This window comes from Mugil cephalus, chromosome 10, assembly GCF_022458985.1.
Source record: "Mugil cephalus isolate CIBA_MC_2020 chromosome 10, CIBA_Mcephalus_1.1, whole genome shotgun sequence".
Classification (NCBI taxonomy): Eukaryota; Metazoa; Chordata; class Actinopteri; order Mugiliformes; family Mugilidae; genus Mugil; species Mugil cephalus.
The window spans coordinates 12,799,722-12,813,345 of record NC_061779.1 but is presented as its reverse complement, the minus strand read 5'-3'; the positions used below and the strand labels follow the sequence as shown (position 1 = coordinate 12,813,345).

The window sequence follows — 13,624 nt, the reverse complement described above, 5'->3', positions numbered from 1 at the left end:
ACGGTAAGTGATATATATAAAACGCTGTTAGAACCCCAGTAATCATTTTTTCATCATATTTCTTCCAGGCTTTGGCAGTGGACGTGTGGAGGAGCGGATTCTTTACGGGGTGCAGAACAACTCCACCTTCCTCGAGTGCATCCCTAAATCTCAACAGGCCCAAATCCGGTGGTACATACAAAGACCTGGATATGAGCGAAAGGAGGAGGTCAGAGGGTTTACTCACCTCCATATACAAACATGCACCTGAGCTCTGGAGCACAAATCATTCTTTCTCTTCCTGCCAAAGCGGTTGCGTTAGTAAAAGAAAAGGTGAACATTAAATGTTCACCTTTCGAGGGGTTACATTTTTTCCTACCAGGTCAAATAGCAGAGCACTTGCAGACTCAAAAACCGTTTTCCGTTGGTGCAATTATAACTTACATAGGTACTTCACAGTATCCAAAAACATCATAGCTGACCTCACTGTCTCTGAGGTAAACCCTTCAATTTTTCACGCACAAGTGACATAACTACTAGCAGGTTTTCTGTCATTGAGGAGGTTGATGAATGACTTAAACCAGCCCAAACAACAGCTCTCTCACAAGACAGATGGGGAAGAAAATAAGTTACATCCTATTCAGCATTTGATGGTTTTTGCATTATTATGCCGCCACATCTGTGACAGCCATTACCAAAGGCAATATGTTTTTGAGCTGTCTGTGTGTCACATTCTCATGAACACATACTGTATCTCAGGAATACCTTCAGGGTATTTGGCACAAGCCTTCACTTTGACTTAAGGATGAATTGATTCAGTGGGTCATAGGTCAAAAGTTAAGGTTCATGTGAACACAAAAGAAAAAAACCCTAAACAAGTGCATACATATTCACTTCGATGCTTTGGCGGGGGCCGAACAGCCCATCACAAAAATGAAGCAAAAGCGAGTAGAGCTCCCCCTGGTGACTGGCTGGATATAGGTCATAAGGTCCATCCCAGTTCCATGTTGATGGATGGGCCAAATTAAAACATGAAAGTACACGTGTACACGTACACGTACACTTTTTTATGGTTGCAGTCATTTGAGGTCTGTGCATACTCAAGTGTTTCTGAGAAGTTTCGGTTTAGTTCATTTTTTGATGCTGTATCCTGACCAATGCCAACCACTACAATTACAGACCTATTGAGTTTTAGAGCTGCATTACAACTTCTTTTATTATAGGCCAACTGTCAGTTATTAAGACATTATGAGACATTACATCATTTAAATAAAAATATATCTGATCGGAGATCCAGAGAGATTCAGATTCAGATTCAAATTCAGAATCAGAGATTTAGAGGTGGGGGTCCAGGTCAACACAAATTTTGTCTGCAAAAATTTCACACAAACAATTATAAAAAATAGAAATAAGATGATTTCTCTGGATGAAAAAGTGATGGAACAGTTGGTTAGCTGACAGCTGAGTTTCCAGCTGTTGCAAAATAATTAAAACCGTCTTAGTTCCTCTAAAAACTTTAAAGGCCGTAGGCAACAAAAGACGTAGATAGTTTGAATTTGAAGTGTGGAAACAAACTCACTGATGATGACACTTATCTCTGGAGTGAGACACCAGAGACGTGCTTACTCGGCACCTCAGTGCCCTCCCTTCCCCTATCCAAACACAGAAACCTCCCTACGCCCACCGTGAGTGTCATTCCTAATACCCAGCCCACTCACTCTTCATCTGTCTCCCCTCTCCCCGCTGTACTAATTTACTCCCACGACAGTCCCCTGTCCTCTCTCTCAGAGGTGAATGTAAGCAAACTGACAGGTGCGGAGGCCACTTAAGGCCCATGTGTTCCTTTATAGGTTCACACAGCAGAAAACCCTGAGTTTTTGTCTTTGTGTGTGTGTGTGTTAATGTCTGTCTGTGTGTTTCTTTACGAAGCCGTACAGCGGAAATCATAACAAAGCGCTCCCCGGGGACAGCCATGTGTTTTGGGGTAATGAACACAATGGGGTGTTTTCTGTGTTTGTGTGTCTAGGCATGCAATGATATCTGACCTATTGTACTCCAGACAAAGTGATGAAGGAGTGAATGCAGAAGTTCTTCCTCCCTCAGGATTGTCATGTGGTAGACACAGAAGATAAACAAAAGTAGCACAAGCTGCAGAACAGGATAGTTTAACAGCAAGTTTTTCGGTGAGTCTAAGGTGTTTGATTTATTGGGATATACAGAGGAAATTTATTTGCAAGACAAAAGAACTACCATGTGGACTTACTGGCAGCAGGGCACATTTTTGAACTTCTCTGATACTTTCAATAAATGCAGGAAAGGAACGCAAAAGCAACATTTTTGTAAAAAAAGCAGTTTGGTTTGAGTGTAATATATATGGAGCACAAATGCACAGACATTAATAATTTGACGTGTGACCGAAACAGGCTGACTTTCATTCACACATGGTTTTTGAACTAAACACGAAAATACAGGCAACATGTAGCGAAATAAGAAACTGTGCTAGTTATGCTTTTGCTCCGTTTGCTTCATTGTCACGTCGGATTAAAGTGCACAATTACAGGCAGCATGAGACTGAGCTCGCGCAGCAGCTGACATTGAACTCAAAGTGGAGGAGGTTAAACCATAACAAATTCCAAGTTGGAAGGTCGGAGAAACGCATACAGTGTGAACTTTTTCAGGTGTTGGATAACTTGGCCCAGTTGTGTGGGCGCAGTGCTTTGAACTGGGCTGTACGGCATGCTTTGTCTTTGAAGATGTAGTACCATCCACTCCGTCCTTTTTAGTTCTACTTATTGTTTTTCTTTCTCTTTCTTTAATTAACATCTGCAGTTTGTACTGGTGTCTATGCCAAAAGTAAAACCTGAAACAGGGACCAGTGCAATAGTTTTCATCTTTTCCTTTTTTGAGTGAAGTTGTGCAGCGTCCTTCTTGTGTTGCAAGTTGATCTGTCTGTTCTCACAGCTGGGCAGCAGGTGATCTTTTAAGCGTCTTCTGGCTCATTTCAACCCCTCACTCTCTGTGCTTTTCTTCCCACTCTGTTTCCTTCTGTCTGTCATCCCTTTTTCTCCTCTGTCCCTCAACCGTCTTCAACAGTCCCACCTTAACCTCTCCTCACCTGCCGCCATGCCCCGCAGTTTGTCTGCTTGGTTTCCTTCAACCTTTCGTGCTGTCTCTGTGATTTCTCACAATTTCTTATCCTTCTGGGTTTCTGGCTTTCGATGAAGGCGTCCTCGGCCAGCTGTTCACAGCACCTGCAGCCAACTCCAGCGCCTACCCTCCTCGTGCACTAGCCCCTCGTATCCCCTTGTAAAAGTCAGCTATTAATGATGTGAGCTGAAAGAAATGCTGCTGTCTTTCTCACAGCATGTTTTTCTGTGTGTTCACCAAAACAAACTCATGGAGCCTGGAATGTCAGCCCGTTTGAAATTTGTTAAGAAGAAAAGCATGGTGTTATATATCAGGCGCTTTAGAACAAGTTTTTAACATGATGCTTGATGTATCAGTTAAACCGATAAAATACTGATGCCGCAATTGTCATTAAATTACTATTAAAAGTACTCCACAAGGACGCAAATGTTCTGCACCCGAGAAATGCAGAACACTCCTGAAAGCTCCTGAACTGACGCTGCGTAGCTATCCCTTGCAGGAGGAGTTTGCTAGCTTAATCACAGATACACACGGGCACACAAATGAAGGCGGACCATCTGGCTAAGTTTAAATGCCTGGCATTACTGTTTAGTCACAGATGCTTTGACTTTGGATAACAGTCGGAGAGCAACTGAAAAAGCTCAAAAATCAGTCTGTACACACCCCGACCGAGGGCTTTCAAAACAGAAAGAGACTTGCATGAATATATCGTTAGCCTAATAGCATAATTGTTACATTTGAATGGTTTTGGAAAACAAGAGAAGGCACAACTTTTAGCAAGCACATTGGTATTTTATTTGATATTGTAACAGTAAGCAAAAAATGAAAATAGCAATTATGTCTTAGGTCAGGCTAGTGTGTCGGCAAACAAGAACGTGATGGGAGATGGACTAATAAGTCTAATGTGTGTGAGGGGTCAACATCCAGAGAGACCAGTGTATCTGCCTCTGAGCGGACAACACATCATCAGTGTCAGAGCAGGGAACCACCACAGAGCCTCACACACACACACACACACGCACAAAGCCACACGGGCAAAATCACGTTACTATTCTGTGTTTCTTATCAGTTACACCTATGGGGGGGGGGGGGGGGTCAGAGCAGGACTGTGGGAGGTCTGCTTTTGAAGCTGAAGCGCACACAGGCCGGACACACACTAACACGCTCTTCCTCTGTCCTCTCAAGCCTCAACGCAGCTGTGTTGTTTTATGCCTGACAGCAGCCGCGCCACCTGATGAATCATGGCGGGGGCAAAATGAAAAGAAGACCATAAATATTAGGGCGCTACTTAGCCTTACACCTCGGCGACAGGCTCGTACGCCCTCCCGCCGGCATGCACTGCTTGCAGTCATTATGCATCTCTCCACACCGCATGGTGACATGTGCCCCCCCCCCTTCCGTGCTGTGGATGACACTCAACACACACAATTCTATACGCTTCCATTTGTAAGGGTCATCACCTGGTTTAACAAACCTTGGACACAAATCCTGTGTGAGAATGTATCTGTGCGTAAACATGTTGGGGAGTTAGATGCATAGTAGTGCTTTGAATCTTAATTTATGGGATTCAGAAAAACATTTGGAAGGGCCTTTAACGAAACTTTTCACGTAGGATTTGGGCCTACTTGGGCCAACAGATCATAGCTGTAATCTCATGACCTTGTTCTTCGTTTCTTTTGCTGTCCCAGGTCAGACTGGACGATCGCGTCATTCACACTGGCCGAGGCCTCCTGATCCGCTCCCTCCATGACTCTGACGCCGGCGTGTACGTCTGTGTGGCTCAAGAGCACACACACTTCACCCACACTTTACTGCGTCTCAAGCTACAGCTGGTCACACACGGACAACTCGACAGGAAACCCAAGCCCGGCGAAGACCCCGGCGCGGAGGTGAACCACGGCGCCACGGAGTCACGTCAGCGCTACAAAGACTACCTGCGAGTCATGAGCTCCCCCTTCGACTCTCTGGATGAGTACTGCGACTCACTGTGGCTGGACAAGAGGCTGTCGAGGGCGCGGGGACGAGGCCTGGGGGCCGGCAAATGGAAACACATCCAGGAAATGAAGAAGAGCAGGAACAGGAGACACCACAAATACAGGGAGGGGAAACAGGAGCGAGGGAGGGTGGTGAGGGCAGCAGAGCAGTGAGAGAAGGGTTAAAAAATAGATGAGTGGTTAGCCGTGTATATTCACTGGTTTAATGATTAAGCCAATGTGACAAACAGCTGTAAAATTGCAGTGTCAGACGAGCAAAAGTTGAGTTAATGTGGCGTGAAAGACCAGCAATCAAATATATGGAACATACAAGAATTCATAATGCACTGTAAGCAATTTTAAGTAGTAAAGTATTACCGACCAAGCACAGTTTATCAGAAAAGCTTTGTTGATTCAGAGGAAATATGCAGCATTTTGTGAATATTATATTCTAATTTTCTATAAAGTTCAGAAAAGAAAGTGCACCAAACACTTCATAGTTTCAAAGAAAATATCACAGACTAAATGACTGAATTATGCAACACTTTCTCAAGCATAATTGATATCGCAGTCTCTCCAATTGACATACAGTATATGATAGTAAACGACACGTAGGGCCACATACAAATTTGCAGGCAGGCATAAAAAGGTAGCATAAAAAGTGACAAATTCCACTTCCAGAGGAGGCATAAATCAAATGCTGGACTTTTAACCAGGATACTCAGGGTAGTGTCCCATGTCAGACAAGAACTTTTTTGCGCAGCCGACTTTTGTTTCTTTGTAGTGCACATTACTTTTGCTTTAGGCACCAAAATGACTTGTTTAGGTTTAAGAAAGAATCATGGTTTGGGTTAAAAGAGAATGTTTCACAAGGTTAAACATGTTAGGAGTTTTTTTTTTTTTTTTGCAACAGCTTCTTTTCTTGGAGTTCATAAGTGACAAGTCCCGTCTCAGCTGAGAGATTTCACGTGCACTAAATCACACAACCATAAGAGGGTGCAAAGCTACGTAGACACCGGCCGTTTTGGTCGTCTTAGAAACTCAACTGCTATTATTTTTATAATGATGACAGGATGTGCATCAACCGTGCATCCATCAGTCGTCGACTTCTTCTGAAGCTGTAGTGACACAGATCAGTAGAGGGATGACAACGTGGCCTATTGACTTTTTTCCCCACTAGAACAGATACATACTCCAGTGAATGGATCATGAATGAATAATTTCATGGCATCTAAACATGGTTGGAGTTAGAAAAACTGGGGAAAGCCTCATAACGCACACACACACAAAAAAAGCATTTGCTCATGGGGATGACATCGCATTCATGTTGAATGACTGTAAATATTTACGTAACTTGTACAGGAGATACAGCATGCTCAATTTAGCCTTATTAACAATCTGTAACTATAATATTCATCATTTATTATGTTTGGATGAAAAAAAAAAGTATTTTTCTACAACCCCCTGTACTGTAGGTCTGCTAGATGTTTTCGTTCGTACTGTTTCTGAAAGTTGTTCAAATAAATTTGATTTGGTGCCTCAGTTCCCTGAATGGCTTGCTTAATTACAGTCTGTGCAGAGATAAAATCAATATGCAGAAAATCTACCGCTGCAGGTACAGGCAGTCTCGAGCATATACAGCAGGCATATTTGGAATGGGTTAGGGTTAGTTCAGCTGAGCCTTTCCTGATATAGCAACACAAGTCCCGGTGCGCTGTATGCAGATGTCAGAATGATTCAGGACCAGCTGGTCTGTTCTTAGTTTGTTGTGTGTGCGTGTGTTTGTGTGTGTGTGACAGAGAAACAGATTAAGTGGGCATCTTCAGGAGAAACCGATGCAAAAGATGAAAGCTTGTGATCAAACCTAAGTAAGTTAAAGGTTCCCCAGAAAGAACAGATAAGGCTGAAAAGGTCTTCATGTCAGGAGGATGACGGTGAGCACTGAGCATTACACAACCCAGCGCGTCTGACCTGATTTGGTTATTTACTCTTACATAATAATGGAGATAATATCATACACACTGCTTGTATTTAATAGACAGCAATGACAAGAACCCTTCTGTGGAAGACAGTCATGGGAGTCATCTCTTTTAAATTAAATGTCGGATGGAAATATGTTTCAAAGATATAAAAAAAATGTCAAATTAAGTGACGCTTTTTTACGTCACCCACATTAAATTAAATCCAACAGCCATCAACAAACAGCATAGCCCCCCTTTCGTTTCCTCCACGGTGATTTTTCATGTCTCTTCTAACGACGACAATAAATATTTCAAACTTCTTCCTTGTCTATAGTTTATTTATCAGTCAGTAGAACAAACCCCCCCGCCCCCAAAAATAAACAAAAACAAAGGGAACAACAAAGGGAAAGGAAAAGACTACAACCAGGTTTCAGAAAGCGCTGCTTATAATATGTATTATACAATTGTGTTTAGCACATAATGATATAATTTGAGGAAGCACAGCAACAAATGAATACACTGGGGACATTAAATGAAACAAAAAATCTGTGCTGCTTCCTGAAAGTTTAATAATCTCCCTGTCTGTCCTTCAGTTCCATGGGAATAAATGCCATGAACTAAGGGACAGAAACGGAAACAATATAACGAGATATAATTCACTATAAATGACAAAACTTTGGCTTTTAATCAAAAAAATGTACTTCCTCATCGTTCAGTATTGCCATTGGCGACATTTGTACAAATTTGAACAATGTGGTCTTATCACATGTAATTCTTCAGCTTATTCTGGTTATATTTAATTTATGCAGTTGTTTTCACTCATCTCTCACAAAGAGCCCGTTCGAGCGGCAGTTTTTCAGACATTTGATCAGCATGCCACTGTGCTCAGTTAACCTGGTTAACCTGACCTTCACATGTTCCTGGAGAAGAAGCAATGAATAAAGATGACTTGCTGTGATAGGCAGGCAGACAGAAGCAGTGGGGGGTTGAAAAGGAACAGAATTCAGAGAAAAGAAAAACAGATTTTTCCAGAAGGAAGCAGTTAATTTGATGTGATTGGCTTAATGAGCAAGCATGCCTGCTAAAGAACCACTGTAGAGGAGGCTTACAGTGTACTCACACACAGACAAAAGCACACATGTACACAGTACCTCCTGCTAACATCAAGATCAGGTACCGTGCATGAGAGCCACACTTTTCTCCATGAAAGGTTGAATCTATGGACAATAGTGGAGCAAGGAGCTGTGGGGTGAAGGGGTGGCAGTAAAAATGTATAGTGTGGTGATACTTAGATTGGCAATGTTGTACTGATACACTGTTCAACCTTTTGAACTTTTACATAAGGTACAAGGATTATGAAATCAATTGTTATTCCGTCCACTAGAGGGGGCTGTTTTTTTTTCTTGTGAGGTCAACCATGAATATGCGTGAAGTAGTTGGTGATACAAAAATAGAGCCAGTGGACAAAGAAGGTTTTCCTTATTGAACCTAATTTACGGTTGGCAAAAGGTAACAAATCGCAATGTATGTTATTTCAAAGTTCACAAAAATGTGAAAAATACCCATAATTGCTTTGTTATTCATTTAATTTAAGTGATACAGTGGATCATGGGACCTTTGGTGATTCCCACTCCTAGTTATTACATTACATCTGGTAGACTTGTTAAGACTTTGCTGTTTTGTTGTTTGTAGAGTCAAAATCCACCAACACATTTCTTATTATTACAGACATAAAACTGTTACATTATTAAATATTAACACAAAGAAATTGTAATTTAAAGTTCAGGTGTAATGAACAAATTCCAGTGTTTATTTGTGAGGTAAGGGCCATTGAGACAAACTCGGCACGTCTCTGAAAACAATTATCAAGAGTGCAAGTGTGGCAGCCGGGCGCGATTTACAACATACAAATAACATACAGACTGGAATATGTGGCGGCACCGAAGCTATCCTTCTGTCCGCTTCCATTATCTTGACGCCACATATTTGTGTCAGTGTTCCCCAGGTGCACGGATTCAAAGCAAAGGTGCCTTCTAATAAACACCGTCCCGCAACACACTTCCACCGCTCTACGCCAGAATTAAGATATCAAAAACCGTGACAGGAAGACAAGAGGGAGAGAAAAAGTAGCACGGAGCGGAATTGAGATGTCAGACGGCGGAGGAGTTTCTGGTTCTATATTACAGGGGATTTACAGCCGTGCAGATGTGTGTGTCTGTCAGGCGTTGACAGTGAACTTCTGGGCCAGCCAAGTGTTGTAGGGGATCTGTCGTGTTGGGCGGTATTGATGGCTGCCTGGGGGTATTGGAAGGCGAGAGGTATGTGTGCATAAGCTAGAAACAGTTGTTCCCCCTGAAGTAATGACTACCTGTGCTCCCTCTGGCTGATTTACGGACATAAGTGCTCTTTCCACACTCCCAAAACGTTTGTGGCAGGACAGACAGGATGCAGTGACTGTTCAAAACACACTCCGTGATGGATGTTTTCATTTATTGTGTAACGAGCTGCTTTCAAAATCCACGTCAGTGAGATACAGTCTACATGGAACTGAGCGAGAGGTAGTCACTGCTGACTAGACATTATGTGTCATTTTATTTAGTTGCCTTTCTGTTTTTGATCAGGTCCGTGTTCTTCTCATTAGAGATCAGGGGTAAGAAAAGACGCGTATCTACAACAGATCAAAAGTCTCTGGGAGAATGCCGCCTTCTTATCAGTACCACTGGTAGGTCCCTTAATATATTCAAGACACCTGGAGATGGAAGAGTCTTGAGTATAATTGTATAGAAATGCAAATACATTTTATGTTTCACTCAGGTTTTTTTTTTTTTTTTCATTATATAACAACCGAATGTGTTGCCTCTGAGGCGCGAGCGTATTTCACAAAGTCATTTTATTCCCTAATATGGAATTAGTGTGATAATCTCCCCATCAGTTGGTGAAAGAGCTACAGAGTAGTTTGCAACAACACAGAGCTAAAGAGAAAAAAATGTGTTTTGGTTACACCCAGGTTATCACAAATGTGCCCCAATTTCCAATGTATCATTACTGGTGCTATTTATTCATAGAGGTGATACCCTATCGATAACCTTTCTCATGCTGAGGACATGTGAAAACAATCACGGGAGAGCTGATGTCAACATGTGGCGATCGTGTTTCTCGGAAAAATTAATCATAATATTTTTGTGATTACAGTACAGTACAATTATCCACCATATCTGTCATAACACAGAATAATGGTTTTGCACACTTTAAACCCGTGCTGTCATAATATCTGTGGACATTGTTACCTTTTTTTTTTAAAAAAAAATGTTCAATTAAAATTTAAAAACACTAGTGTACAGTATTGTATCTATAAATCTGAACACTCCAAGAAACTATCATCTGTCACTCTTTATACACGTCAGCAGGGACAATCCTTCTCTTACATGTGCCAAAAGTTAAAGAAGCGGGCAGCAACAAGTTCACAAACGACGTGCATCATCCTTTCATTAATTAATTAATTAATTAAATAAATATCAAAAAACAATAAAGGAGGTAGGGGTGGAGTCCACGCAAGGAGGAGCAAGCATTTAGTTTCCTCCAACACTTTGTTTCTTGGTGTTCCCTGGAAGTTCAGTTTATATGAGCTCTCTTGGCTGCTGCTGTTTCACAAATGAACTTTGAACCGCCCAGTTACCCCTTCGGCCTTCTCCCTCTCCGCATCTCTCCTCTACCAGTTTCCTTGTTTCTGCACAGCTTCAGTGTTTTCCGCACATCTATATTGTTTACAGACCCATATGAGCTTCATAAGGGAATTTCTGCAGGAGGAGACAAAGGGTGATGAGAACTAAGAGGATGTGGAAAAAGTAAATGGGGTAGGAGATGTAGTGGACAAAGAGTAGTGCATCATTAGCAATAAACAATCCATGTCTGCCCTGTATGGAAAGTCAAATCCACAAGAGAGTACCTTTTGCCATGAAGGTTAATAAGCTCAGTAAACACGGAAATCTTCCAGAACACTGCGGTCCGTGGAGGATTTTCAGCTATTTCCCATGCTTGGGTGTGGAGAAAGTGCTCAAACTCTGAGCTTGATTTTGTAGATCTGCAAAGGGCCCCCCTTGTTTTCTTAAAATATCCCTTTCAAGCAGCTACGAGGCTCAACTTCCAGGCAGGTTGTCGGTGTAATGAATTCAGCTTTGTCAAAATATAGACAGCATGTGTTTATACCATCAGGTTCTTTTCAGTTTCGCCGGGGATACATTAACACATTCCTGCATTATGTTGCGGTGTGCCTTAACACACAGTTGACCCACGTTTGACCCGCAAGTTTCACGCTGAGGTTGTGAAAATATCGAGAATTAAATATGACTAATTGCTTATTTCCTCAAAATATTCCATAGGACTGTGTTTGCTTGATGGAAGAATTCTTCTTTGAAATGGCTGTTTTTCTGACACCGGTGTAGCTACGTCACAAAATTCCTGTTAAATTAGAACAAATAAAGTTAAATATTTATTGCAACACCGCTGCGCATTTTGATCTCAGAGCATTTGTGAAGCAATGCCTTCTTCTCCAACACTGTGATACTGAACATGCAAAATTAACACAATATTTTCTCCAATAGGATTATACAAATTAACCCACAAACTCTTTATTTTTAGTATTAACATGTTAGTAGAAGGAGGCGACTGTGTCCAATTTTACTGTGTGAAATTCTAGATGTGGAAATGTCCTGTAGGTAGAGTGACAGTGTAAATCACCTGATCTCCAGCGACGCTTGCGAATTCATTTCAGATGCTCCGTGAACCGGCGTATCAAGCTGAATGTTTTGCGTTGGCACGAGGCTTATTTCATTAGAGGTGTGCAGTTCGTATAGCTAAGTGTGTGCATGCAGCATCACAACATAACGCATTCCTGACTCGATATGTTACAGTGCGAGCGTTAGTTGGCATGTCTGTGAGGGAGCGAGTGCGTATGTGTGTGTGTGTGTGTTCCACATTGCTTCCACATATCCCAGGGGCGAACACAGTGCATCTCCATGAAATGGATACGGCTTTCAGTACAGATTGATGCCACACCTCGTTGACCCTTAGCCTTTTAATCTGGTTTTCCAATTGGTTAAATATCTTTAGTCTGCAGCCTCATGGACGGCCCTAATCTCATTTGGAAAATATTCTGCTGATTTATGTAACAACTGTGAGGAGAGGACAAGCAGGCCTACAACTTCAGTCAGTTTATATGTTCTCGTGGCATCACTACTGTATTTCACTTTAATACTCTAGCACTTCAGTACTGGACACTGTAAGGAGTCCTGGAGTTTAGCAACTAGAAAAAAATAAAAATCCCCCCACCCAAAACAAATTCATAATCATACACAGCACGAGCCCAAGCCAAGACAAATATTAGAGGAGTCGGGGAGCGAAATACAAGGAGTGAGGAGAAGGATATGGAGGTAAGACGTGAGAGGTCTCCGAAATATTGATCTTAGTCTGAGGACGATTCTTGGCAAGTGGTCAAGGCTATCAGGTGTTAGGGTGAGGAGAGGAAGAGGAGGCAATAGGGCAGGAGACAGAAAAGTGGATCCTCGAATGGAATTAGCATGCCTTTCCTGCCGGGTTGCATATGATAGCACCTCAATTTTCATCAGTCATACCACAGCACATCACACCACTAAGGATTTAACAGCTGAAAACAAACATCGCGTAATGCTGGCTTCGGACTCCACTGCTTCTGCTCAACTGCAAGGTGGGAAAAATGCAGCATTTTAATAACCGATAGCGACTGGTTTAAAATGTGTCTTTTTTTCAGCTATGGTCTGACTCTTGCCTGTTGGGGTCACTAATACACTTACTCATTCTCAGTGGTCTGGCTTTCATCCGTAATACTGGTTATGAGGCACCGAGTTATGCGGTGAAGTTCAGAATTTAGCAACTGGCTAAATACCACTGACAACTAGAATGTCAGTGGGTTTGGTATTTTTACTCATTAGAAAGGCTCGTAATGATTTGTGTATTATCGTTAATTTTTCAGCCATGCAGCCATCACTCATGTACAAGATGTTGTTATGAAAAAATATGTTTTTTTTTGGTCTGCATTTGTCTTAAGTCTCTTAAGTCTTAAATATGTCTGTTTGCACTGCTGCAGGTACATCTGTTTTGTTTAAACCCCCGCAACGGCGTCTTGTGCAGCACAGAAGGTATGATGAAGCCCAAATGTTAGTGGCTGTTACAAAGACTAGGGACGCTCGAGAGAAAAGCATCACAGGCTCATTTAACACATTAACAAACACGTTATAGGTGTGCGTGCGTGCAATGTTCTAAGTATTTTTCAGAGGTGTGAATGGTGATGAGTTGCCAGCGTCAGGAGATCAAAAGCTTAAATGAAATGCTTGTCACCGTAACAGCTGCGGCACTGTGGATTTCCACTTGGTACAAGGTCAGGACTGCAGGCTCCTCCATTCACATGTTTCTTTCTATTGAATTCAGCAGCATTTCTTGAGAGTTTTTTTTTCCCTTTAACCGAAAACAAATGCAGCGAGAGTTTCTGCATGTTTACGTTGGTTCGTCACCTCCATTTTACAAGGTCCA

General features: G+C 42.0%; 1 protein-coding gene across 3 annotated transcripts in view; it reads left to right on the top strand.

The window, feature by feature from the left end:
* sema3d (sema domain, immunoglobulin domain (Ig), short basic domain, secreted, (semaphorin) 3D) overlaps positions 1–6,641 on the top strand; it is a 41,725-nt gene extending 35,084 nt beyond the window's left edge. For all 3 annotated transcript variants that reach the window (XM_047596756.1, XM_047596758.1, XM_047596757.1), the window contains exons 17-18: positions 69–208; positions 4,815–6,641. In XM_047596756.1, coding sequence (XP_047452712.1) covers positions 69–208; positions 4,815–5,273 — 599 coding nt within the window. In that variant the 3' untranslated portion in view covers positions 5,274–6,641. The remainder of the gene's footprint in view (positions 1–68; positions 209–4,814) is intronic.
* Positions 6,642–13,624: the final 6,983 nt, after the last annotated feature.